This window comes from Bombus terrestris, chromosome 7, assembly GCF_910591885.1.
Source record: "Bombus terrestris chromosome 7, iyBomTerr1.2, whole genome shotgun sequence".
Lineage (NCBI taxonomy): Eukaryota > Metazoa > Arthropoda > Insecta > Hymenoptera > Apidae > Bombus > Bombus terrestris.
The window spans coordinates 24,961,479-24,984,675 of record NC_063275.1 but is presented as its reverse complement, the minus strand read 5'-3'; the positions used below and the strand labels follow the sequence as shown (position 1 = coordinate 24,984,675).

Here is a 23,197-nt window from a genome sequence, read left to right as displayed (position 1 = left end):
AAATGCATTCGTACCTAGTCATACCGGTTTTAAATTTAAATAAAAATAGCGTTATTATCGTAGATATGTATTAACCAGTATCCATTGAATATTACCAGCTTTTCTGGCAAATAAAAGAAAAAGTAAAAATAAAATTTCGTCACATATATAAAATATATATGACATATCAATACATAAAATATTAATTAATAATACACACACATAAATACATAAAGATGAATGAATATTATATTCTTAGTATTATTAGAAAATGATTATAGAGTACAAGAGTACGATATATATTTTAAGATACAGAAACAATACTAACTAAATAAATGTAATATTTTTATGATAGGAATATATAATAAATTTGAAATCATTGAAAGACATTGATTAGAATCGATAAAAATATTACTAAAATTATAACGTATTTGCCTAATATTTATTGATTTGATCGGGATATATATTGATACAAATCGTGATTTTTTTTCGACGAATGCCTTAAATAGCCGCCTCTTTTAAATGCGGTATACCTTTTCTATTGTGTGATCATCGCATCGTTACGTATTTCGAAACGAAACTGCACTATACAAAAGTGATCATGATTGAGAGAGATTAATCGAGTACTTAGTTTGTTTTATAATATCTTGTTAATAAATGAATCATTCATACATAATCAAAGTGTATAGTTTTGTAAAATAAATAGCCTGTTAGAAGAAGGACTCGGAATTTCTACAGCAGCTGATGTGTAAAGATGGCCAAGCTCAATACAAACAAATAGTGATCAGTTATGTGCTGATTTCACAACTGACTGTGCACTAAGGGGTGAGTAAATTTGATTCACGTGAATAATGTAGATAAATAGTTTTATTTCGTAGTAACTGCAATATTTTCTAAGAATATTTCGAATTTTCAAAAATATTGAATAGTAAATGACATCTTTCCTGACCTGCTCAATAAAGCTTCTCATTTACGTCGAATTTACGACAGCATTGTCTTCATATGTAAATTTTTGCTAACGAATCTTTCTATTCGACACTGATGTGTCGTTCACAGTTTGATCAAGTTTTTTTTTGTTGATAAAATGTAAAAAGTAAAGTATTTCTTAGTTTAGTTTCGCTTTTTTTTAGATAAAAATTGAAATTCAATCTCTTAAATTATTAATGCAACTTTCCTAAAAATGATCTTCAGTTGTTAGTCCCAATTGACAATTTTTTTATCTGTAATTATGTGTAATTTTTTAAGTCTTGTTAATTTTTTATTACAGTATTTTTATATTTATAGACAAACAATAAGGATATTTATTTTATCATACGTTGAAAGATGGCTTATGATCCACGTAATATAAAATATCCATCGGATATGCACAACCATCAACATAATCAGCCTAATATCACTGGATATACATACTCTGGACATCCAGTAACTCATGTTCAACAAACAGATGAAAATAGAAATGAGAATAATTGTGGAAATAAGGAAACATGCCCTCAGATATCTCATCAATCTTCTGGTACACAGACTATTCAAAAAGTAGATGCAGCAACTATGACTGATCCGTTACAAATAGACTTTAGACTTACTTCAGAATACTTAGCACGATGTTCTAGTACATTAGGTTTACCATATGTAACTAAGTATGAAGAAAATAGCAATAATTCAACGCATAATTGCCAAGAAATTCGACCAAAAATTGAATTTGAAGTCGAGCCACAACATATCAATGGTAAATACATGAAAAAAGATATAACAGAAATTGAGAATGTTCTTTTTTGTAAATGATAAATTTTATTGTTTCAGGTATGTTAATATATCATTGTCCAGAATGTGCATACAGATTTGAAGACAGAGAGGCATTACATGAACATCTAGAAGATCACAGGCAACGACCTCACATTTGTGATATTTGTGGTGCAAGTTTAAAACGCAAGGAACATCTAGATCGTCACAAACAAGGACACAATAAAGATAGGCCTTATCAGTGTAATATGTGCTGCAAAGCATTTAAACGCAATGAACATCTTGCACGTCACATGATTATACACTCAGGTAGCAAAAATCAAGTTTGTACAGAATGTGGCAAAGCTTTTTATAGAAAGGATCACTTAAAAAAACATTTGCAAAGTCATAATAGTAGCAGAAGCAAAAATCTAAACAGTTCACAGAATAATCAGAATAGCCATAATAATGGTGAAGAAGGATTAAGTAGTTTTGCAATGATGATGAGGCAGACTGGGCCACCTCCATTTTCTATTTTGAGAACTTAATACATTTTTATCTTAATCTTAAAACAAAGTTGTTTTATAATTTAGGCAATTTAAATTTGAGAGATTGATACAGCGAGCTTTATCAGAGACACTTTCATGATGTAATGGAATAGTTGTTGATGGTTCCAAATTTTGCAGTTATATATATATATATGTATTAGTCTGGAAATGCTACTTATAATGTAGCTGAAAAACAAACAGGCTCTAAATTAATTTTGCAAATTTTATATTTCTCTTTTTAATATGCCTCTAATGTGCACAATATTCTTAAAGTAAGAACGTACCTGTTAAGGGCAATTTTTTGAAATGTAATATATATATTTAGATACTTTAAACAATTTTATTTAAAAAAGATATTTATATAAATTATTCAAGCTTTTATATAAATTACAACTGGGTATAAGCCTAGAATTGTTGAATTCTTTTCTTTAAATTTTATATTTGATATGATGTTCGAAATGTATGGAAAGGGCAAGAATAAAACTAGCTTAGCAATAAAAGTTTTAGTTTCAAATTTAATAAAAAAATGTTAGTATATTAATTAGATGTATCTTACTGTGTATTCTAAATTAAAGCAGCCTTTATAAGACCAGCTTTTAAATACTTTCATCTTTAAGCAAAAAGAGATGCAAATACTTTATAATACGGTGCACAAACAATTCTTATTATGCTCAAGATACTGAAAGAAGATGCGTATTTGTTATATATGATGTGTAAAAGTGAAACGAAAATACATGATTTTGTTTTCTGCTAAGATAACGGTATCAATCATCTTGGATCATGTGCCTAAAAGAAACAGCATAATAACACCTATCTTTGCACGTAATTATGAAAAAGGAATATAAAATCAACGTTAAGAATAGTCTGTAATCGATGGAATACATTTTATAGCTCTAACTGGAAAGGAACATTGCAACAAAGAACGGACGTTTTAAAATAAAAAACAAAGCGTTGCATAATTATTTTTTATCGATATTAATTTCTCCGTTACTTTTTATTTATATGCCTTTACCTTCTTTCATGTTGTATATTGTAAATATGTAGGATTAAAGAAACTTTGATCCAAGTTAGAGTAAGAGCAATGTTCCTTAATGTTTAAAGTTGAAACAGTGAAAAGTTGAAACATGAATGTAAGGATATGTCATGTTAAATAATTTAATACTACGGTTTACATTGTGCGAGCGTGTCAGTATGTTTGTACGTGTGCTATATAGAAATATATAGATACGCGTATAATATGTAGTAATATGTATTGTATTATATTAATATGTTATATGTTATACGCGTATTTACACGTGAAATGTTACGTCAAATTACCCCTGTAAATTATGTATTTATATTTATTAAGAAGAACCGACTATATATCGGCTTTATTATATAACGCTTCCAAAGTGTACATAATCGGACATATTACGTGAAATGTGGTTAAAAAAAGATCAACGTTTTGTTATCGGTTGTAGTAGTTACAATTAAACTAATAAATCATTATTACATAAAATTATAAGTCGTTTTAAATTAAATCATATTTTATAACCCATTTGTGTATGTGTGTGTGTGTGTGTGTGTTTGTTTGTTTGTTTTAGCATCAGGATATGGAGAATGAAGGAATTATGAATAATAAAAAAGTAGCATATTTTCTTAGATGACTTTTCATACAATTTTTATATATATATATATATATATATATAGATATTATATATATATAGGGTATTACATAAAGCAGCACTGGGAAATGTCCGAAAAAACGTTCACAAACTTTAAACTTCTATCCTCGCAACCTAAATTCGTCTGTCTGTATTTTTTTTTTTTTTTTTTTTGTTTTATACCTACATCTCCCTTTTATACGTTTCGTCTTCTCATCTACTACGTAAGTCTTGCTTTTTTGTTTGTCTCAAACTGCGTACCTCTTTCCTCGTCCTTACATTCCTGAAGATTACATGTTTTTTATGCACTCTATACAAAAATAAAACGCTGAGATCATCAGAGGGTTCGCATAGTTATACACAATTTCTCTTATTAGTCCTTTCTTTCTTTTTTTGTTTCACCTTATCTTTCTTTCCCTTTCTTCTTCTTTCTTTTCCCGCTTTCTGCTCTCTCTCTCTCTCTCTCTCTCTCTCTCTCTTTCTCTCTTCTTTATCCCTTTTTACTTCTCGTCTGTTCTTTCCCTTTTTGATTTACGCACCATGACGAACGAACGGTATTATTTTACTCTTTCCTTTGTACCCTGGAAGACTGTGGTACAAATGTTTCGGTGAGGAACAAACGGAAATAAAGAAAAAGAAAACATGGTGGATTCAAACAAAAGACTCGTATTTCCTATATTCCGAGCTTGTAAATTTCACTATTTCCCTTTCTTTCTCCTTTATTATCTATCGGATGTCCGGAAAATCCACAACCGGAAACGCAATCTTAGATTCGAAAAATGAGTAACGAGTAAATTTTTTTTTCGAAGGAAGTACATCGTTTATCGATGTTACATTTCTGTTAAATACTTCTTTTTCGTATTTTTTTTTTCTCTTTTCAATTCGAAGCTACTAATAATCGCAATTATGGCAGTATCTATGCGCTCTTTAGGCATACGGTTTATCGTGATACACTAAACGGTGGTGAACAAATCAAGGAGTTCAACAAATACAATTTTTCGAGACAAGACAAATACGATTCAACTCGAGATTTAGCTACCGAAACTTGAAGTTTTCTAGACGATATATCCTATCGTGTGCATTCAGCGGTGCGTCGAAATTAATCCTCAGAGAGTTCTATACGGTTTATATAAAATATTCACCATTCACAATTTGGCTAGTCTATTACAAAAGTATATTACCTTGCTAACATTTGATCGGTCGCAATGTAAGTACCTTGCGCTATTTCGAGTAATCTATAAAACGTCAGCCTTTGCAGTCTCGTAAAAAGTTTGTAAGAATATCTTTCTTACGGATCTTTAGTATTGCGTTTGTGTGTCCAATAAGAAGAGTTCCTTAAAGAATCTTTTACAAATCTATTTAGACAAATTGCATGTACGATTTGTTGGCACCCTCTGCACTTACGTTTTCGAGTAAAATGATACCGTATTAAAAAGCAAAATAAACAACAAGAAAACGAAATAAATTACGAAACTATCGAAGTTTTCATATTTTTATGCTTTCTCGCTACATATTCTTTTTAATTTCCAAAAATGTTCTCTAAAGTTATGAATTGAACGTGAGTTTCTTTAGTCGCGTGGAAGAAGCGATTCACGAGTGCAAAGGGTTAAAATAAAATCATTGTCATAACTTTTCTATTATATTATCGAGACAAAACTAATGGAAGAGAAAAGAACAGAAAAAAGAAAATAAATTGCCTCGTTGCGTCGCGGACTCTCCGGCTACTCGGTAGATGTCTATTTTACGCGTAATGACTTATGCGCAATGCGTACTTATTATATTCCCTAGGCTATTGGAAAAAGAGGAGTTTAAATGCTTTGTACTATGTCGAGGAATTTGTATATCTTTCCATTTTTCCCTTCCGTCGTTACTCGCCTGTTGTGCTGACGTCTCTGTTTGAAAAACCGGTAATCACATTTACGCACACGCGCACAGAGGACGCACGCAAAAAACGCAAGCACACATACCACGCCGACTGGACAAGCCGAGAAACTGAACCGCGGCAGCTGGATACTCCGATAAAATATACACGTAAGAACAGCGCCCGTTGGTTCATGCAAAACTTCTCCTGTTTCATTCGAATACTTTACGGTCTAGCTCCTCTACTAATTTAATTTTAATCTATAACTTTTTCCAAAGGATTTATTACGATAGAAGAATCGGTTAAACGACTTTTTCGTTTTTTAACTAATTCCCAAAATAGATAAAACAAAATATCGAAATGTAACAGTAATTTAAGTTCCAGAAATTAATTTTTCTTTGCTACGCGAATATATCGATACGGATATATAAATTCGCAACTTAAAAATTTGTATTCTTCTTTCGTTTGTTTGTGTGTCGAAAAACGATAAAGTTAGACTGTAAAGGATCGTGTAAGTACACATGTAATAACTGCGTCTTACGTCTAAGATTACTTAAAAAACCAACAGCTATCCGATGAACTTTATAAAAAATTATTCACCTCTCGATCGAGAAATCATTATCTTGTTCCATTCGAAAACGATGTATTTTTACTTGGTGTTCATCTTAAGTCTATCCCTTCTTTCTTTCTTCTTCGATTTCGTTCTATTTACAAGGAAAAAAGTGCGGAGGAGAACGCTTCGGTGCCTCTAAATATATTAGCGCGAATCTCAAGTTTCGTTATTGTACTTTCTCCCCTCCCTTTTGTGTTCTTCTTTTCTTTCATTTTTGCATGAACCAACTGAAATCCGTAGCTCGCGCGCGAAGCAAATTATTACGCTTCACGCGACGAAGCCATTTTTTTAATCGAATTCATTTTCGGCTCTATTCTGCATTAGTACGATTAAGAGTTTTTTTTTTTTTTCGACACTGCGTAGAAAAATATGGTTTTCATTGTCACCCTCATATCTCTCAGTGAATTGCGTTTGATTTACAACAAACTGTTACCTTTTAAACTTTTAGTTTCTTTTCTTTTTCCCTGTTCGATCAATTACCTTTGCGTCTGATCGCTCGTCGAAAACAATCAGTTTTACAACAACTATACGGTAAATTAGCGAGAGATCAATGCTCGAAACTGTGTTTCTCATCGTCGTCGTCCTTTCTGGTTATTCAATTTTTCTGCTTACTCATTTTGATGAGGTTAAGATCGATAGACGCGAAGATTTATCATTACCGAACACGATGTCCCATTTCGAGCAATGATTACTTTCGAACTTACTACAGAAATAGCATTCAAATGCCTAATCGTATCGCTGTAAATGATAGTATACGAATAACGCAAAAATGTAATAGTAATAACAACAACGGTATTTCGTGATATTAATCCTCTATAATCTAAACAAAGCATTCGATGCTTTAAGAAAAAGTTCCCATTTTCAAAAATTTTGCAGACCTTTTTATAAATTTGTTTCTTATTCCAAGAGAAAATGTTTAATGCTTTAAGTTAAAAGCCATTACATGCTCACGCGCATTACTACGAATAGTCCATAGAGGATTAATTAAACACCAGTACGAAACGCTTTTACCATACGAAAAAAGGAATTCTACGAGTTTTCGTGAATTTGTTTTCTCAAGATTTAAGACTTTTCTTTCTTATGTCTTCTTCCTTACAGTTTCTAGTAAAACTGTAAAACGAGATGTACGCAAATTCAATCTGTTATTATCATTTTGTCATTTTTCCCATTCTCTCGCTCTCGGTTTCACTCGCAATCTCTCCCTTTCACTCTCTTAGCTCGTGCAACTTAGGCAATAAAGGCCTATACCTTATTACTACTTATGCTCTATAAAACGCGATACTTATGCTCGTTTAATCATTAGACACTACTATCGATTACAAGAACGGAAAACGTATGTATCTATAGGCAGAAGACAAACTAAATCATTTCCAATCACTGAGTTCGCAAAACAGAGTTCCTCGGTATCTTCTGTAACGAAGCTGTTCGCTGTTTCGCTGCATTTGATTCATGGTATAAAGTAAAATATCTATACACTTGATACACAGGAAGGAATAAGTACAAAACGTATACATAGCTCTACCAGCGAAATTCTAATCTTGAAAAATGCAAATAAATATTTCCCATCCCATCCGAGTAACAAATTTTCCACGTCCTTTTATACTTGGCTTTTGCCATTCAATGAAACGCAAAAAGATTGCTAAAAAAAGAAAATCGAAGAAATCATCGTTGAAAAGTACAGAAAAAACGTGTTTCTTCGTTATATTCACTCCCCTTTCGTCAACAACTCTCGTCTCTCGATCCTCTTTTTTTTTCTTTTTTTCTAAAAAACACACATCTTACTTTTTCTTCTCTTTCGATAATCATTTTCACATTATTAAAAAATATTTCATCTTCTTCCTCTCTCGATCGCCCGTTGAACCGCTTTTTGTTCATCTCTTTTTTGTTAGCTTGCTCACGGCGCAAAAAGAGTGTCGGATGGCGACGAAAACGACAAAAAAGTTGCGAACGGGGGACGAAAGAGGAAAGGAGCATACACAGGGTGTCCCGAAAAAGAGCTATGCACGAGGCCATATCCATGGACTTTTACTCATAAGGTGGAAAAAGTATGCAGGTGCGGTTAAAGTCCAGCGCTATGCAAAGGCACCGGAGAATTCTTATTTTTCTTTCTTCTCTTCCGTTTTTACAGACGCGTTAACTATTCTTATTCCTCCCTTTCCTTTCTCTCTTTCTCATCTTTTTTTTTTCTCTAGGAACACCAACTATGCCTATTATACCTCGACGAAGTGGTCGTTTTTCTGAAATATCAAAGACAAACTGTCCGCCTCGTCGAGCGCGGAAATATCAGGTTCTTTCTCCATTTTTTTTTATTCATTTTTCTTTTTGGCTACCCTTGAAAATAGACCGCTTCTTGAGCCTCTCATTTGTTTAATCTCTCAAAAAAAAAATCATACGTCGAACTTCTGAAAAATTTCTCTCTCTCTCTCTCTCTCTCTCACACACATTATATATATTTTTATATTATATTATATACTTTTATATATATAACTACCCACATGTCAACGTTCTTTCTTTTTTTCCTCTCTTCCCTTTTGTTTAATTCTTTCACAGGCTCTTTCTCTCTTTCCCTTATACTTTTCGGATTATTATATGCACGCATAAAACGCACGCAACAAGCACACACGTTCCGACATATTTTTCTCTCCGATTCGGCGCGCGCGTGCATGTATACGCATACAACACATGCAGACATACGCATCTTTTATACTTCTCTCCTCGTCTTTCACTTACATATCGTAGTAATCTTATTTTTTTTTTCTTCTTCATCTTGTATACAAACTTACTCGCTAAAACATATAACCTAAAATGTACTCTCTGTTCTCTTTCTTCTCTTCTCTTTTTTTCATGATTACAAGTACATGGCGGTGGAGTATTTTAATACAGCTCGTTCTTTTATACTTTTTTTTAAATGTATATATATATAAATATATATATATATATATATAACTTTTAGTATATATATATATATACACACACATATATATTTGTATATAATATTTTTAGTACATTCTTATATTTGAGGTCTGACGAATCCTGAATTTTTCATATTACCTGCTATAGAACGTATATACGACTTTTGCTAGAAATACGATGCAAAACAGTCGGTGATGATCAATTGGAAGAAGACCAAAAATTTATGATTACTGGAACAAAACTTAAGTGAACGTTAGTAAATAACTGTATGTATATTTACGGTCAAACGTAGGAAATAATTAAAAAATATATCAACGATGAATTTGTACGTCTATTCTATTTGCATACCCTAGGTTCTTTACAAAATACTTTATAGTTCATTCTTGTAAGCAGTAATGGATCGCCGAAACGCGTCGTCCTCCCAACGAATACGATGCTTTCAATATTTTCCCTTTCCTTTCTCTCTTTTCTTTTTATAATAGCGCATCACATTCCTAACTACCTTTTTCATACGTTATATTCTTGCATTTTGTTTTCCTCGTACGGTTTACATCAGAACGTAAACGTATTCAGCAGCTGTTGCGTGTAATGTTTAAGGATATAGGACGTCTACTTTTAAGAATTAAAAAGAAGAAAAGAAAAAGAAAAAAGAAAGGATAGCGTCGACGATCTGGTAGACTGAATTAATGCCTGTGGCAAGAAAGTATCGGCGTAGGGAGTTCGAAGAAAATGGCACACTGAATAATACTAAAACGAGGAAGAAATGGTTGAAAAAAACATATCAGACAAAGTGAGACAATTGGAACAAATGTCAGTTTTGTCCGAAACGATCACAGTCCGCGAGGGTATTTCGTTTCCACGATGCGGATAAATAAGACATAAAAAAAGATTATAAAACTAGCATTCTTTTTAACGACGATTACTTGAATATTTACTATAATATATACGTATAAAAATTATAATAATAATAATAAACAAAGAAAATCAAAAGTACATGAAGTCTAACGAAAAACGTTCACTAACACGATCAATATTCAACGAAAGTTAAAGGGATTTAACGAAAAAAATATGTATAAAAAACAATGTAAAAAACGATATAAAAAACGATGTAAACTCCTAAAGAACTTACGTATATAAAAAAAGTGAGATATAGTACGATTCTCGGCGATATCGCAAAATATATACGTGTATATAAATACATACATATGTATATATACGCAATTATGTATAAATGTATACATACAAGCAAAAATTTGGAATTATATATTGTAAAATATAAAATACTGTCAACTTTGTATATATACGAAATAAATTTATAAAAACAAAAGCGAAATAATGTTCTTTCGTTCCTTTACTGACTAAAGTATTGCCACATGTTCTTTTAGCTACTGCTTTGCAATGTTTCATTAAAACATTAAATAACTCGACTCTAAAAATAAAATATTTTCTAACTTCGTCGAAAAGATTGTAAACATATTTAATACTTTACATCAAGATACGATCAAAATATCATTGAGCCAATGATTAAAAGAAACATACTTTTCAGCTTCTTAAGAAATTGAAAGACGTTACATATTAATCGGTGGGATGATTCGTTTGCATCCTTATATACATGTCTTCGTTCGCACAAATTCTAAACTTTTGTTTGCGTTCAACGATTTTAGGTTGACTAATTGAAAATAAATTTATAAACTAAATCGTATCGTTCGGTTCAACTTATTTGGAAAAGATTTATAATATTTCTCTCTCTTGATAATAAGCTTAGCTTGATAATAAGTAGCTTCTTTGTGTTTTACATCAAGCCTTCATAAAAATATGTTTTGTTTCTCATACATACAGTAGTATGGCAAGACTTTTATATCAGGCTCTAATCTAACGCTCCTAGAGAAAATTATGGTGTCTCTTTACCGTGTGCATGGAAACACTCTCTATGTCTCTCTCTTCATTTTTTTCTTTTTTTTCTTTTTTGATCATGTACATACACATATGGCACACTTTTTCAAGATAAGATCTATGCGTACATATCTCAAAAACAATACCTGACATACAGGTGATAAAAACTGTGCATACCGTTGAAAAATTTATGCAACTGTCACAGCTTTTGCATTATTGTACTAGGACATAGAGAGTCAGCAGAATCACGGATAATTGTTTGTTATCGTAGAAAACTTACTAAAGTTGAAACGAAGAAAAGCGGTCGAATTAACTCTCACTGGTTAAGAGTACTCGTACAATTTGTCAGTTTTGTTACCTCTTAATCGAGGTCTTCCCCTGCTCTCAGAAATCTTTAACGTGTCCCAAAAAACTGAGGTCGTGCGTTTGATAGTGGCTGGATGTAGCAAGTGGCGTGACACTCGATTGGTGCGCCACGTTAACGGCCGCCAAATGATGATGATGCAACGAATGATGAGAAGTATGCGAGTGAAGAATATTATTAGGATGGGGAACTTGGAAGTTCCCTGGTGGCGGGGCTCAGGACAGGAGAGGTCCCGGATGTCCACCAGAAAGAACAGATGATGCTGTAACAGCTGTTGTCTGCATATTTGAAACATTATTTTGTTGTTGATTTTGCTGTGTACCTAGAGACAAAAGAATCTCGTTACCGTAACAAAAATGGTCTATTTATGTTTATTATTACACAGACAAAAAGTATTTCTATCTCCTTACCAGCGTTTTGACTGAGCTCAGCTTTTACCCTTCTTGCAATGTGGCTTCTGGTATGCTTTCTTAAATGATCTTTACGATAAAATCCTTTTCCACACTCTGTGCATACGTGTCGTTTCTCGCCAGAATGTATAACAAAGTGTAATGTCAATTGCTCTTTCCTTTTGAAAGCTTTTAAACAAACAGTACAAACGTATGGACGTTCGGGGTTGTGACTCTGTTTGTGACGTGTAAGATGATCCTTTCTTTTGAGGCCTGCCCCACAAATATCGCACACGAATCTTCGTTCTAAGGTATGTCCCAGAAGATGTTGTTCCAATAATTCACGTTCTGGATATGCCATATGACATTCTGGACAGCAGTACAATGTAGAGCCATCTAGAGCCGTCGTTAAGCGAATTTCTCCAGGTTTTGGACGTGGCTTTTTCTCCTTGGGAGCCTTCTTCTTTTTCTTCTTTTTATTATTCGGGGACATCATTATGTTAGGTGTTGTTGTAGTTGCTACAGCTACAGAAGTGGTTTGTGCCATTTCTGATTCTTTCTTAATACTTTCTGCAGAATATTTTAAGAAATGATGTAAACTTAACGGTAAAGTACTAGCTGGTAAATGACTGAGGTAATCTGCCACTGTGGATCCAGGAGTAGCCAAAGACTGCCACGTAGCAGGCATAGTTGCAGGAGTTTGAGTATGAGCATGCTGCTGATGATGTTGATGCATCGTATAATCTTGTTGGCTACCATTTGTCGTAGTTTCTCCATTGCGCTGTTGCTCGTCTCCCTTCTTTTCTTTATTTTTATCTTTATCCTGTAGGAGATTGCAAACATCTTGTTGATTTATAGTTTCAGTTGCTTGCTGAAAAGTTTCAATTCTCTATTAAGTACTTCTATATTATTCTATGCTTTAAATTTCAATACAGAAAGACAAAGTAGCTGACCTGATGATAAGAACGCTTTTCTGGCATTCCAGGCGAATTAGAGGGCCGCTGTTGAACTGGTTGAGCTTGGGAATATGGTACGTTTGGGTAATGATGAACATTGCTGTTAGGATAGCTTGCTTTATTGTTCATCATCACTTGTGACTGAGCAGATTGCACGCCGTTGCTTTCAGGACGGTACTTTCCCATAACCGGCACTCCAATCGGAGGCTGGTTGGGAAAATGATTGGCGTAACGTCCGCCCGCACCGCCGGAGCCGTCGGTTGCGAACTGATGAATACTAGGAATAGTACCGGGAAAATGGCTTCCGAACGGCGGGAAATTCATTGCAAACCGTCAATCAAATACCTGAAAAATTGCAAAGGAATTAGAACCGATATAAAACGATACTTATCGACACTTTACATACTACGAGTTACAAGATGATTTCGCGGAAGAAGTTCGTCCGTCAACCAACATCTTTCAACATTTTCCCAAAATTTACAATCACGACGCGTTATCGTTAACATACTAATAAACATTGAACAACTCGTCGACGTTGGACAGTGATATGTGCCTATGAAATACATTGCAACCGCCTTAAACAAAAATTATGCCATCGTCCGTGGGAAAAACTCGGGGAGAAACGCGGAAAATAAGTTGTCGGCGACATCGGCGATAACAACGGGAGAGACGTTTCGCGGGTACATGACACACCGAAACGAAGATATCTGGTACGTCCAGCTTAAACGACGCCCGAGTATTTACTCACAGCAACGTCCCTCTCCCCATGTTTCTTCGCCGTGGAATCGAATCCTTTCCTCGGAGGGGGGTCTCCGAGAGGTGAGAGCGAGCGTAGGGGCAGATTTTTACAACACGAGAGACACAAGCATAAGAAGCAAGAGAACACAGCACGCCACCGCCACTGCCGCTGCTGCGTCAGCCTTCTGTCACGAGGAAATACACACAGGGGAAACAGTCGCGTTTCCCTTCTTAAACCGCACGATTGTTGTACAAAAAAAAAAACACGTAAATCTTCACTGGTGAATATACTAGGATATTGCACGCGTTCTTTTAATAAGGATTACGAAGGATATACACTGATTATAGAAAAGGGTAGAAGACGGAAAAAGACGTTAAAAAACGAATATTGTAAGCGGCGGAGGATCGTCGCGATGCGGGGGAAGGGTGGCCGTAGAGGGACGGCGGCGCGGAGAACGGGAATCAGAGGACGGGAAGAATGAAGGAGAACGGGGGAGGACGCAGGGGGGATGATCTGGTGGCAGAGGGATGGGTACAGTATGCGTGCAGTGGGATGAAGTGTGAGGGGAGAGACCCCGAGACTTCCCCCTCCCGGCACCTAGTCGATACGCGGGGGCCGAATTCGCACGAAATTCAGCAGAAAATGGCCGTACCGAATACGGAACATCACGAACGTTAAGCTCTAACTTAATTCGAAAAAATTTAGTAGAAAATCCACCTTACCATTTAGTACTTAGCAGCTTGCGCTCGCCTGGTACAAAAATTTTCACGAAGCCGAGAATCTCCGAAAAAAGATCCCCCGCTCTATGTGTGTGCCGTTGACACCTGTCCCTCAAGTCGGTGCCCCCACCCCATCCGTCCGCCCTCTACTGTGCCAGCCTCTTAACTATTTTTTCTCTCTCCCGACCCTCCTCGCAACCGCGCCGGCGAAAATGCCCGAATCCATCGGGGTTTTAACTTCGAATTGCTCCCGGCGACCTGCCATTATTTTCTCTCTCTTTCTCTCCGTCCATGGGAGTAGGAACAAGTTCGAGATATATACTCCACGGTCGTCGAGGAATACCACCAATCAGAAAGAGAAAAGTACGGAGCGAAACTTGACGAGGAATATCTTGTGTCTTATATGTTATATTTTTCTAATTAACAGTTAATTAATAATCTCTATTATTGCAGAATGTGAAATCAAATTTAATAATATAAGAATTTGTAGTTAATGTGTATGAAAATTGTTGTAACGAATAATTTATTTGTAAACGAATATTTTATTAAAATTAATAAAAATTAAAATTATATGCGTGTGTGTACTTATATATATAGTAACATAAAAAAATATATCCTTACATCCATTAATAGAATAATATCAACACAAATATACAAATGATTTCAAAGATTAATAAATTCTCCACCTCTATATAGATTATCGGTTGATAGTTTGTTTATTTAAAATGCATCTCATGATATATTAACATGAGATATTAACATCTCATGCTCGGTAGTTGATGAATTAAAAGTACGCGAATCCATAATACAAAAATTTTTATAATTGGTTAATCAATAGAAAATTGTTTATATTAAATGTTTTATTTTAGCTATTTTCTCCAATATTTATGTAAGTAACAATGAAAATGACTTATAGACTATCCATACTGATTATGATAATAGCTATAATAATATGATAATAAAATAATAATTATATTTCTTGTACAGTTATACCCATTGCCTTTGATAATGATACTTGCAATAAAAATTATTCTTTTTGTATACATACATCTTTTTCTCAAATGATCTTGAGAGTGTATCATGATTGATTAATAAATTGGATGATGGTTCATTTCCAACGATTATTTGTTGTAGCTCTGAAATGTGTATTTTATGATAATAGAAAATCTTTTTTTCGAATATGTATATTCAAATGAAAGAAGAGAATTAAAAAGTCTTCTCATAAAAATTATTAGTTTAGTTAATAAAACGATTTAAATACTATACAAAATAAATTACACTAGCTTAGAATCTCTAGATGTATTAGTGGCTGTAAAACTGCTTTTTGCTGAATTTAAATACACGATTTTAAGTAGCCACCCTTATTTTGTGATAATCTTAAATTAATTCAAAAAATAACAGGTGTACTTACATTTAGTTATTTTGAAATTTTTATAACAATAAATGTATTTATCTTAGATTGATTTATATTGATAAAGTAAAAAATGTACCTATTTTCATGAAAGCAAACATTAGCTAATCGATGTGTAGATGCAGATACAAATATAAAACTTTACAATTTATATCTCAAAACGTATTTTTCTTTTAAATGTTAATCATCGTCCAACGATTTTTACGATACACTCTTGTTTCATGTCTTTATAATTACATAAAGAACAAGTGGAATAAATAAATGGATTCATTTTATATCTGCACGACAGTTTCTTCCCTTTTCGTGAACAGTAAATTGGTTGTATTTACAGCCCTGCCTTGTGTATTGTTTTAGTTTAGTTTCTTACGCATTACGTATTTTTCTCATCTTATATTTATTATGAACAAAAAAAACCGAAAAAGAAATTAACTTCAGCCGGAAACTCGATTGCATTCTGTGTGACGAATCCAGTTCGCGCTTTCAAAAATATATTTTCATATTTATATATTTATATATATATAATATATGTATATATAAACTTCTTTATTTAATTCTAACTTGCGTCATGGAACTGGATTAGCGACAAAAACATTTTGAATTAAACGAGCAAATTAACTCGTCTTTTATAATTTTTTTTTCTCTTTTTTTTTTTTTTGTTTTTCTACACGTACGCTATAACGTGTACGCAAAAATGAAAAATCATACGTATGAACTTCGTTTGTCAGTCAGCTCAGCAGTGTAATTATAATCATAGATTAATCTGGCCTACAACTTCCTTAAGAAGCTGATGGTGCACAAACTTCGAAATGCGATGGCTCGTCAGTAAAAGTATCTTTATTTAAAGACACAGCGAATGTCTCAATTTTGTAACACCACTACTAGGCAACGATAACCACCATCAACGAATTTTTTTTAACACAATACCAATTTGACTATGAGATTATAGAATTCAATCGGCAAGAACACCTTGCCTTGCACGACCTCTAGCTTGTTGATGATTAAATCGGAAGAACCGCCCAGGCTGACTCGGGGCGGTATGCTGCTGCTAATGCTGTTGTTGCTGCTGTTGCTGTGGCTGCTGCTGCTGTTGTTGCTGCTGCTGCTGTTGCTGCTGCTGTTGTTGTTGTTGTTGTTGATGATGGAGCATAGCCATTGCACCAGTTTCCGCAGCAGTTGGAAGAACAACCGTAGACTGTTCACTAACAGCTATCTGATGAATCTGTGCCTGAGATCCTTGACCTACTTGTATTTGAATCTGCTGCAACTCAGATACCGAAGATTGCTGTTGTAATTGGTCTGCTTGCTGTTGCAATTGTTCCGCCTGTTGTTGTTGATCCGTTTGCTGTTGCGAATTTTGGGAAGTATCAGCAATATTCGAAGGATCTTCTTTGATACGTTTTGCCAAATGGGATCTAGCATGTTTTCTCAAGTGATCTTTGCGATAGAATGCTTTACCGCATTCAGTACAAACCTCTGTTTTCTGTCCAGAATGTATAACAAAATGAAGATTCAAGTGCTCTTTTCGTTTGAAGCCTTTCATACAAACTGAACAAATAAAAGGTCTATCTGGATTATGACCCAATTTGTGCCGTTCTAAATGTTCTTTACGTTTCAAACCTGCACCACAAATGTCACAAATAAACCTTCTTTCTATTTTATGCCCGATAAGATGCTGTTCCAAGAGTTCCTTTTCAGGATAAGCCATGTTACATTGAGGACAACAGAACAGCGTTGTTCCATCAAGAGCAGTAACTATGCTCACTTGACCTGGTTTTGGCTTTTTTGGCTTTGGAGGCTTTTTCTTATACTTCTTTTTTCTCTTAGGTTTTGTACCAGATTCTTGTTCCTCGACGACATCGGGAATAATAGCAGTTTCACCGCTTGCCACGGTAATCTGTACTGCTTGTTCACCGGATGCAGTGCTTCCAGATGCGTCTAAGCCATCAGCTCCTAGAGGACTCGACTCGATAGTGGCTTCTCTCTTTATCGTTTCTGCCGAAAACTTCAAAAAGTGCTGCAAACTAAGAGGCAAGGTACTAGCAGGCAATCTAGAGAGATAATCAGCCACAGTAGACCCTGGGGTTGCCAAACTTTGCCAACTCGCAGGCATAGATGTAATATATTCCTCTCCGCTTTGATTCCCTTGATTCTTAATGTTACCTCTCTTAATGAGAGCGACCGGTGTCGTACCTTCCTTCACATCTTCCTTCGACTCTTCCATACCTTCGCGTAAAATTAAATCTTGTGGAATCTGTGCGACGACGGTTAATCCTTCAGGTGCCCCTGGTAGCTGCACTGTCTGTTGAATGGTTTGTTGGGATGTAGTGGTGACTGCTGTGGATGTACTTTGGGTTGTTTGATCAGACCTAAAATAAGGACAATATGTTAGAATATAAACAATTAACACGGATATAAACATACAATTTTAAAAAATGGAAAATAGGATACATTTATTATAAACAATCCTATGTAAAATGTGCTAGAAGTAATTTAAGTGAAACTATGGTTCTTACGTTTGCGTCGTAGCCACGGTGTTTTGTGGTTGAACTTGAATTTGTACCCCATCTGCGCCTTGTTGACTATAAGCAACGGTAAGAACTGTTGCAGCACCTTGGGGGAACTGTCCCAAAGATATTGGAGCCAAATGATATTTGGGCTGATCACCGCTGTTTCCACTTTGCGAAACGCTGGGATTGACCACCTGGATTTGGACGGTTTGCTGCTGTTGCGTGCCATCTTTTCCAGGTACGGTAATTGGCAGCGTGATAATTTGCTGCTGTTGATTGTTACCCCCTTGAGCCACCGCGAACCCGTTCGGATCAACCGGCCTCAGATAATGAACCCCACCTTCGCCACCGGATAAAACGCCAACCACCTGACCACCAGTGGGTAGGTTTTGCGCGAATTTAGCGGTTGCAAACTGATGAACTGTGCCCGTCGGTAGCGAGCCTGTTGTAAACCCGGGGAAGGGCGTGAAATTCATCTTTCACGATAATTAAATCTGAAAACCAAACAGAACGTAGTTAGCATTAGGATACAAATAATGAGCATGAAATTGATCGGTTATTGAACGTCTGAAACGAAATACAATACTTTTTTCAGCTATGCAAATTTTTATACCGAATAAAGCAGTCAAAATGTAAATAATAATTAAAAACTATGAATATTGTCAAAACTGAAGATATTATGTTACTTGTTTGCTAATTATCAAATTCTATAAACATATAAAAAATCATATTAAATCGCTATAACGTCTTATAAAGTTGAAAATATACGTGTTCTGTTAAATTATCGTTTCTTTGCTTAAATGAAACGTATTTGCGTGTTACGAAACAAACAGAGTATCAAACACTTGATAACAGATACGTATTTACATATCATATTACACAACTACACTCACTTTGACGCATGAGTATTGCTGTCGAAGTTCATCGACCTTCGATACTTGAAACTGTTTCAAAACATATTCCGTGTTTTCATAGAATTCACAGATATTCTCTAATCCCGTAACGTTCCTTCAGCAGACATATTCCGAAGTAAAGTAAATACATCATGTCTGTACATCGATCATGTTGCTAAATACGAAAAACAAATTGCAAGTCAATAAACATGCATAAAAACCAATTAATCTGAACATCGTCTGTCATATATCGTAAATATCGAATCTAAAGATATTTTATTTCTCATTTAATTTTATCCATCGTTTGGTGTCAATACTATTAATTCTATTGTATTCCATTTTCTATGTTCGTATCCCGTACTCGATATTAGCTACAGGTGGTTGGAGAACTTGTACACGACCCGCTGTTAAAAAGTTCCGCGCTATATGTGTTCCTACAGTAGTACAACGATTACAAAAAAAAAGGAAAAAAAAAGAAAAAAAAAAGAAAAAAAAGAAAAGAAAAAATGAAACCGCCTCCCCGCGCAATGTATGTGCACGTTTCCCTATTCGTTCGTAATGTTCGTATCGTAATAAATCAAGATCAAGGTCGAGTGGAATAGCATGCATCGGACGAAGGTAAACAGCCAATCTATTTGCTCTAAAGATACAGTGTTTAGCAATTTGGATCGGGCTTTCACACCACCGTTACCACCGCTACCCTTGTTCTGCCTGCGTTTGAAACGCGGTGCATTTGGTAACAGCACCCGAAGCATTTAACCGCGAAAGTGGTGAGAAGTTAAACGTCGAGAGTGTCCCGCGCTACCTCCTACCGTCGTAGTCTTAACTTCGAACCTCTTGACCATGTGTTGGTATGTGGGGGTGGGGTGAAAGATCCCCCACTTCACCCCCTTCCCCACCTCAAAGGGATCCGGGAGCAGGGAGGATAGTCGTCGAAGTGGCCCAGGATTGCACCCCACTCCACCATGATGGTGCCCCCACGGGGGTAGGGGTTAGGAGCACTCGACAGAGGGTAGGGGGGAACCCATAGGTGGGAAAACGGGAACCCACCGCGAAATAGAGCCCGAGACTCACTCTCTTTCTCGTACTAACACACGGAATATCGCGAGAATAGGACGGGAAGGAACGGATAGATAGGTGTGTAGGTGCGTAAGCGTGTGCCGCAAGCTCGAAAGGGTAGGGGTATGTCAAGAAAGAAGGGAGACGATCCTCGACATACCGGGAACTCCCCGGGGAGGGGAACGCGAAATATCGGGAGAGAACATACGAAGCAGACATCGCGGCAGACGAAGTGGGACACACCGATGACTCTCGCCCTTGATCCACCCGGTGGGTAGGGAAGGAGTAGTAGAAAACGGGTGAGGGATAGAGAAAGAGAGAGAAGAGGTTAGGTTACCCGTACACCTCTCCTCCTTTCGACGTACCCGAGGAGGGTGCCGTGTCGAATGGACGATTATTTCGTGCCAGCAAGTCGTTGCGGGTGGTTGCACGGCTTAGTTAGAGAAACAAGAAGAAACTACCGTAAACGTGAACACACACGCATAAACAGGACGCACCGCGGGATGCGTTTTTCGACTTTCACGGAATGGCGTGTGCGACTGACCGGTCAGCCTCGCCGACGTACCGTTGTTGGACGCTTTTGCAAGACGCGCATGTCGTAATGGCGCCGATTCTCTTAAGGTTCAACATATCTCTCTCACACTACATAACCGTCTCCCTCGCGTACACGTATCGAAGAGAGCATGTCTGAGTATTCGCGGTTTCTAGAGGAATTCTAGTGTCTCGTATGATATCGGGGGCAGCGTACGTTGAATGGAACGGCACTCGGGCATTGTGCAATCAGATATGTTTTCTTACTAGCACCCAGGCTAAGGAAAATACATAAATTTCGGACACAAGTAATAAGATAGGTTAAAACTGTAATAGAGAGAGAAAGAGAGAGAAAGAGAGAGAGAGAGAGACATACACACAGAGAGAGACAGACAGAGAGATACGCTGTATACGATAGAGATTAGGACGGGTACTCTACATCTAATGTTGAACGGGTGTAGTTAAGGCAACATCGCAGTTGTGTAAACATCGAAGGCAAGTGCGCGCGCGCGCGTATAGACGGCGCCGCGGCTGTTAGGTAAACTGATGGACAAGGTTACCACGTCAGCAGATTCGGTGATACATCGGCCATGATGGAATTGAGTACACGGTGACGCGAGAAAATAGCACAGGTCCGCGAAGCCCGATGCTTTGTTCTCTCGATGGTTATTCCCTCTCTTCTCCCTTTCGCCCTGCGTCTCTCCCTCCCTTCAGTGCTCTTTCGATCGCGCATCGGGAGACGTTACGTGGAGAGGAAGTAGGAAAAAGATCGGGCGAGTTGGCAGAGGCGAGAGCAGGGCAGAGGCGAAACGGAGGACAGAGTAGAGCCAACAGAGGCACAGGCAGGGCTGTTGTTTACACCCCCACCTCGACGGGTTAGAGGCAGCGAGATGCCACGGAGGGGCCTCCGAGACCTCGGTGGGCACCCACCACCACGCAATTTCCAACCCCACCAGCCTCTCAACCACTGTCCGCACCTCCAACCACCCCACCAAAGCCAGCTCGAGCCAAGCCGTGAGCCACGACGAGGGCCCCGCGACGATTTTAGTGTCTTGGGGTGGGTGCTCTGTGGCCACCGTTTCGCGGTTTCTCGTGCACGTTTCGCATTAGGAGTAAAACGCGTAAAGATTCGTGGGGCGGCATCCGTCCGCGGATTCCTCCAACTCGTACCTTTAGTTTACCGTACGGAGACACACGTATATAGGTGCACGCGAGTTACCCGGGTACAACAAGACGGTCATCATCCACGAGGAAAATGCGTGTCCTACTCACCCACAAGCAGCTGTGCCTCTCCCTTGTGCACTCCAAACGTTGTACTGCTACTACTGTCGCCGCGTCGGAAGCTTCGCGTAGTACAGAGACCGTCCGCCTGGCTGGCTCGCCTGCGTCGTTCTCAATCTTCACCGTGGCGGCAGCAACTTTCTCATTTCTACGTATACATTCGCCGCTGTGCCACGGCTCTCTTGGCTAGCCACGGCTACTTTGCTTACGGTGCACACGTCATACGAGAGAGAAAGAGAGAAAGAGACAGAAAGAGAGAAAAAGAGAGACGTACGTCGAAATTGTACGTGGGTCTTTCAAGATGATCGTGACGAGTCGTGACTCGTGATAAATTCGCGCACTACTGGCAGTCTTCCTGCGTTAACGGCACAAGCCGCGACGCGCACTCATTTCCGGGTATACGACAGTCGAGCTCGATCGAGTATGGCCCCCGGTCGGTAGGTAAGCGTGGGTCTTGGGCCGGCCAACGGGGAATGAATTCGAGCTAACGGTACATAGCCACCCGACAGTGGCCACACGTTGACTCGAAGCGCCGTGATGCCAGGCCACTCTCCTAAAAACCACGAGCTGTGAAAGTAGACACCCTCCTTCTTCCTACGGATCCCAGGCTTTATCTTGAATGACCTCGTCTCACCGCCCTCGTCGAACGCATTCTTGTTTTCCTCAGTCAAGTAAATAAAAATACGTTTAACCGCGAAAACTTACTGCTGCTATTAATATTCTATCGGAGAAATATCAACTATGGCGGCGGTTACGCGCGGAGTATATTGTGAGAGCGAGGGGAAAGCGGCGCGTGCGCGCTTCTAGATTAAACAAGTCAACTCGTAATAGTACCGTTCTATTTACAGATATTACAGATGATCTTTATAATTTTACAAGAGTACCGAACTTTCGAAAAAGAAATTTTTAACAGCGCAAAAAACACCTGTCCGTCGCTCTGTCTTGCTCTCAGTTACTTCGTTTCCTCTACCACTACAAAGCGACACTAACTCTGTGCGCACCTAGCGGAGACTGAAGTGAGGTTAGGTCGAGAATCGATATTACGAAGATAGTTCGATGGCCGCCATATTTCTATATTATTGCGCGCGTTATACGAATCACTTGATATAGCCAGAGAGGAAATTCTTTTCTGATACAACTATTCGATCATCTGACCCTTTATTGTAAATAAATAAACGT

General features: G+C 37.1%; 3 protein-coding genes across 12 annotated transcripts; 1 reads left to right on the top strand and 2 right to left on the bottom strand.

Moving 5' to 3' along the window:
* Positions 1-485: 485 nt before the first annotated feature.
* On the top strand, positions 486-3,744 carry LOC100647776 (zinc finger protein 227). Of its 3 annotated transcripts, none has more exons than XM_003396950.4 (3): positions 486-804; positions 1,264-1,705; positions 1,780-3,744. In XM_003396950.4, exons 2-3 carry the CDS (start codon positions 1,303-1,305, stop codon positions 2,244-2,246), a joined length of 870 nt encoding a protein of 289 aa, XP_003396998.1. In that variant the 5' UTR covers positions 486-804; positions 1,264-1,302; the 3' UTR covers positions 2,247-3,744. The 3 variants fall into 3 exon arrangements, with proteins under 3 accessions (XP_003396998.1, XP_012166157.1, XP_020719468.1); XM_012310767.3 differs by having other exon boundaries at positions 1,247-1,705; XM_020863809.2 differs by lacking the exon at positions 486-804 and adding an exon at positions 817-1,072.
* Positions 3,745-6,664: 2,920 nt separating this feature from the next.
* LOC100647580 (zinc finger and BTB domain-containing protein 49) lies at positions 6,665-14,475 on the bottom strand. Of its 4 annotated transcripts, none has more exons than XM_012310765.3 (4): positions 14,340-14,475; positions 12,876-13,223; positions 11,944-12,793; positions 6,665-11,855 (listed from the first exon to the last, which is right to left on the bottom strand). In XM_012310765.3, the coding sequence occupies exons 2-4, from the start codon at positions 13,200-13,202 to the stop codon at positions 11,749-11,751; spliced, it is 1,284 nt and encodes a 427-aa protein (XP_012166155.1). In that variant the 5' UTR covers positions 13,203-13,223; positions 14,340-14,475; the 3' UTR covers positions 6,665-11,748. The 4 variants fall into 4 exon arrangements, with proteins under 4 accessions (XP_012166155.1, XP_048263526.1, XP_003396996.1 ...); XM_048407569.1 differs by lacking the exon at positions 14,340-14,475 and adding an exon at positions 13,627-14,194 and having other exon boundaries at positions 11,944-12,745; XM_003396948.4 differs by lacking the exon at positions 14,340-14,475 and adding an exon at positions 13,627-14,185.
* Positions 14,476-16,368: 1,893 nt separating this feature from the next.
* Positions 16,369-23,042, bottom strand: LOC100647463 (zinc finger protein 384). 5 transcript variants are annotated; one of them, XM_012310764.3, is made up of 4 exons: positions 22,010-23,042; positions 19,148-19,322; positions 18,261-18,748; positions 16,369-18,113 (listed from the first exon to the last, which is right to left on the bottom strand). In XM_012310764.3, the coding sequence occupies exons 3-4, from the start codon at positions 18,728-18,730 to the stop codon at positions 16,793-16,795; spliced, it is 1,791 nt and encodes a 596-aa protein (XP_012166154.1). In that variant the 5' UTR covers positions 18,731-18,748; positions 19,148-19,322; positions 22,010-23,042; the 3' UTR covers positions 16,369-16,792. The 5 variants fall into 5 exon arrangements, with proteins under 5 accessions (XP_012166154.1, XP_048263521.1, XP_012166153.1 ...); XM_048407564.1 differs by lacking the exon at positions 22,010-23,042 and adding an exon at positions 20,544-21,219; XM_012310763.3 differs by lacking the exon at positions 22,010-23,042 and adding an exon at positions 20,572-21,219.
* Positions 23,043-23,197: the final 155 nt, after the last annotated feature.